Genomic DNA, 4,367 nt, shown 5'->3' on the forward strand with positions numbered 1-4,367 from the left:
ATCATGGGTCTAGTTGAATCATATAAGAGTTCAAAAACCTGATTAATACACTATATTATGCTCAACTGTTTAACCAGACCACACTAGTCTCACTGTTAGCATTGGTTTGCCTGCTTTTTTAGCTGCAATTGGGCCCAAATCATAACACTAATAATACCTCCTCACAGCATATAGCCCTTAAAATAATGCTGTGCCATAAAATGGGAAATACATAGAGTGAATGTAGATTCTCCTAACCTCAAACTGATGGCATGCCATCTGATGCGAGTGGTTGACAATAAGCTGAAGAAATTCCCAAGCTGAAAGGCCGCACACCTCAAACATTGCTGGTGAATAAATGCTGAAGGTCAAGAACAAATGGTTAGTGACTTGATCACTTGACATAGTTTATGAATAGTACAGGTAAATTCACCAGGGTAACAAACAAGTACAGCAAAGGAAATGGTGCAATGCAGTCACCCTAAGGAACTAAAGTCATCCCTTGAAAATCTACTATGTCACTGGCCAAGACAAAACTTCTGCTAGGGCAGAGAAGCAGAATGAAATAACCTTTACATATAAGTTACACAAGTTATGTAGATTGCCAGTCCTTGAAGAAAGGGATCAAATTTGTAGAGTTAGAACATGAAAGTTCATTCCTGCAATTTGCTGTATTGTTAGTTCTCCAAGGTTCTGAATCCAACATTTACATATCTATTAGCTATTACTATGCTATCACATTTTAAAATAGCAAAATTATGCGAAAGAATTGGATAATGTGGTTGCAGATACACAGTTTCGAAACATGCTGTTGGCCCACAACTCTAGCTTACAAAGTTACAATGCATTAAGTTCAAATTGAACAGAAAACCCCACGTCAAGTCCTGGATATTGGGGAAAGGGGCATGGAGGCTTAAATGTATTCAAATCAAGATTGGCCCTTTTAAGAAATCACATTTCATGTTGCCCCAACATGGGAGGCTTCAAGTGTTAGGGTAAACCAACCAGCCAACAACATTGACAAAGAAGGAAGCAATATCGATTCCATGAAAAGAAAAGCTACAGGATTCAGTAGATGCATAACAAAAAAAAAATCATTCGCTCATACATAATTTTAAATTCAGAGGGGTAGAGGGGAATAAAGAAGTTAAAAACACAAGCAAGTTTCTGAATCATTGCGTCCAAGGTACAATTAAGCATAAACACTTAGCAGCTAATAGTTAATATAGTAAGATGCAACAGAGTGAGAACAATGAGACTGATACAACCTCGTAAAGTAATGAGACAACTCACATAATTGTATCCATGTCGATAAGCTCATGTGCAGGCGCAAACACACCCAGAGTAGTTAAACAAATTATTAAGTAATGCAAAAAAAAAAATCAAGAACAGAACCATAGCTTTATTATCTTGAAGCAAACCAGTAATCAATACAGGGACTATGTACAAGTTAATGAAAAGTTGATTTGATAAATGCAGCCTGTATATATCAGGGCTGACAGGTTACTTTGACTGAAGCTCCACCTACAGGCACTACATCAAATTGGTGTGAGCTAAATACAGCTAGTATACAGAATTTACAAGACCCTTCAGGTATCAGGTTATCACAACTCTCACACAATTCCACCATGCCTAAAACTACTATCCCCTGCATCAACACTGGAATCCAAACATACTGGTGAATCATACCATTTTGATCCAGTGTAAAATCCTTCTACATGAATACCTACCAAACTTGGGTCAGTTACCATGTTATCATCATGCATCAATGGTTTGATGATCTTGGAATCCTCCACGCAGTCATCATCCCCACAGTTAAGAATACTCTTCGCATCAAAGTCACCCACATCATCCTTCAGCATCCACTTGTCACACTTTGGGCTATCACCCAGGAGCATCTTTCTATCCTCACACTCTGCTGCCATCCTATCCCAGGAGACAATAGGTCCAAGGCTCGAGCCAAAATCAGTATCATCATCATCAAGCATCTCATCATCCTTGCAGAATGCTCCATCATGCTGGTCTAAATGGCGGGGCGCATCCCCAGCCCCCCATCCCCCGACTTCTTCATTGCCTACCATCAGAGTCTCCTCCGGCTGGTAGAGATTACCTTCCAAGGTGAACTTCCTAATCCTGTGCAGAACCTCAGACAACTCGGTGGACAGAGACCCCAACAATTCTGGGTGCATCTTAGCCACCTTCCCTTCTAGCAATTGAACTTCTGATCTAAGATCCCGCACTTGCTGCAAGACCGCCTGATGCGAATCATCAATATCAACATCTTCATCCCCCTTTGATGAAAAGGTAGGATCCCCTTCCTCACTGACACCATAAATATCTGGATCAAACTCAAGAGCCCCCTTATGACCAACCAACCTGTGAACAATTCGTGCATTGCCATCAAGTGGACCTGGCTCATGCCCCGAGTGCACCGCATAAAGCTTGAACACTGCAGTGCCCTCCTCCAAGTACACAAAAGTCTTGTCTTTTTCATTATAATTGGCTATTGGTACAATTGCCCGAATACGAAACCCACAACCACACCTCTTTGATTGGTATGGCTCTCGCTTTAGAACCCGAGCCTTCTTACCCTCAGAATTAATGGCTGAGGAGGAAGCAGCACTCGCAGCACTTGAAGTCGGCACTCCAGCACGGTGGCACGCATAATCCTTCACCTCAGCCATGAACGGCTTATACCTTATATACTTCTGCCTGATACAAAGGACAACCTTGTGCTTGGCAGCCAATTGCTGTAACCTGCGCGGCACATCTCGAGCTGGCACATCAAGCGTCTCTGTATATTCAAACCGGCGCCGCCGCTTCCCACGCCCAGGCGATGAAATGGTAGAATCAGGTTGGCCAGCAGGTGCAGCCTTACAAACGGGGCATGCAGCAACACATACGCGGATAAACGATTCCGGAATACCGTAGAATTTGGCCCCCACAGTCCACGACTGCTTGATGCGGTCGACGGTGTCCTTGAACGCGAGGTGGCGGAGCAGGTCGGGGTCGGCGTGCGCCTCCGAGACTATGTCCCTCCACATGCCGACGTGGGAGACGCGCTGCGCGGCGTTGGTCTTGAAGTGGAGGTGGCGCCCGTCGGCCGACGCGGCGAGCTTGTCCTGGATGCGCTTCCACGCGGTGAGGTAGGCGGTGTCCTCGTTCCGGTCCTTCCACACGGCCCGCCACGAGGCGAGCACGGAGAGCGACGTGGCGGCGCGGACCTCGTCGGAGGAGGCGGGGCGGCCTGCGAGGATGCAGCGCAGCATGAGCCCGTACGAGGCGGCGCTGAAGGTGTAGAACTGCGAGGAGATGTGCGGCGCCGGGTCGATGGCCGGCAGCAGCGCGAAGGGCGCGGAGGCGCCCACCAGGCTAGGGTTCCGGCCGGGGATTTGGATCAGCGCCTCGTCGTCGGCGTCGGCGTGGAGGAGGTAGCTGCAGGGGCTAGGATTCGGGGAGCTAGGGTTTGGGTCCGGCGGGTGGGGCGATTTGGGGAAGGTGGAGGAGGGGAGGAGGGGATTCATGGCGGAGATGGTGGGGGACGGCGATGAGGTGGTCTTCGGCATCGCCGGATTTTATTTTGATTTTTTGGGGAATTTTTTCCCTCTTCAATTTCACTGTGCCCAGTGCGCGCAGCTATATATCGCCTCTGGTCGCCGCTCGCCGGTCGTCTTCCTCGAGCTTTATCTATCGCCTCTGCTCCGACGCTTGGGGCTGTGGGGACTGAGGCCGGCCGCTTCGCGCTCGTGTGACTGCAAGGTGGGGCCGACGGGTGACGTGATTGATGGGCCCTGTTTGTCAGTCGGTTTGGTGCTTTTGAGGTGGGTTCGGGTGCCGGGCCGATCCATCTCTCCTGCTGCGCCTGCGCTGCTGCTTGGCTTGGCTTTCCCTCTCGCCTGGCGAAAGCAGATGGTGACAGGACGCGGCCACCGTGACGGCGTGACCCGACGGGCAAGGAGTGAAGGAGCAGACACTGCTGCACAGCAATCGGGGAAGGGCAGAGAAGTGAAGGCCAGCCTACCTGTCAGAAATTATGGTTGTTCTTTGCCACAAGTGGTTAGGCCATGTTTAGTTTCCCCCAAAATTCCAAATTTGACACTATGCAAAAAGAAGATTCCCCATCACATCAAACTTGCGATACATGCATGGAGTACTAAATGTAGATAAAATCAAAAACTAATTGCACAGTTTTGTTGTACTTTGCGAGACGAATCTTTTGAGCCTAATTAGTCAATGTTTGGACAATAATTCACAAATACAAACGAAATGCTACAGTTGCGCATTTATGGCAAACTTCCAACTTTGGCACTCCCAAATTGGGAACTAAACAAGGCCTTAATCTATGTTCCGTGGGGCCCAGCTCCGGTACAAGACGCGATGGGCCGTTG

The 4,367-nt window shown here is 48.0% G+C and overlaps 1 protein-coding gene across 1 annotated transcript; it reads right to left on the bottom strand.

Moving 5' to 3' along the window:
* Positions 1-1,358: 1,358 nt before the first annotated feature.
* LOC101766636 lies at positions 1,359-3,639 on the bottom strand. Its single transcript, XM_004984952.3, has one exon. The coding sequence runs from the start codon at positions 3,543-3,545 to the stop codon at positions 1,593-1,595; it is 1,953 nt and encodes a 650-aa protein (XP_004985009.1). The 5' UTR covers positions 3,546-3,639; the 3' UTR covers positions 1,359-1,592.
* Positions 3,640-4,367: the final 728 nt, after the last annotated feature.

The sequence above is a fragment of the Setaria italica genome, chromosome IX (assembly GCF_000263155.2).
Source record: "Setaria italica strain Yugu1 chromosome IX, Setaria_italica_v2.0, whole genome shotgun sequence".
NCBI classification, from domain to species: Eukaryota; Viridiplantae; Streptophyta; class Magnoliopsida; order Poales; family Poaceae; genus Setaria; species Setaria italica.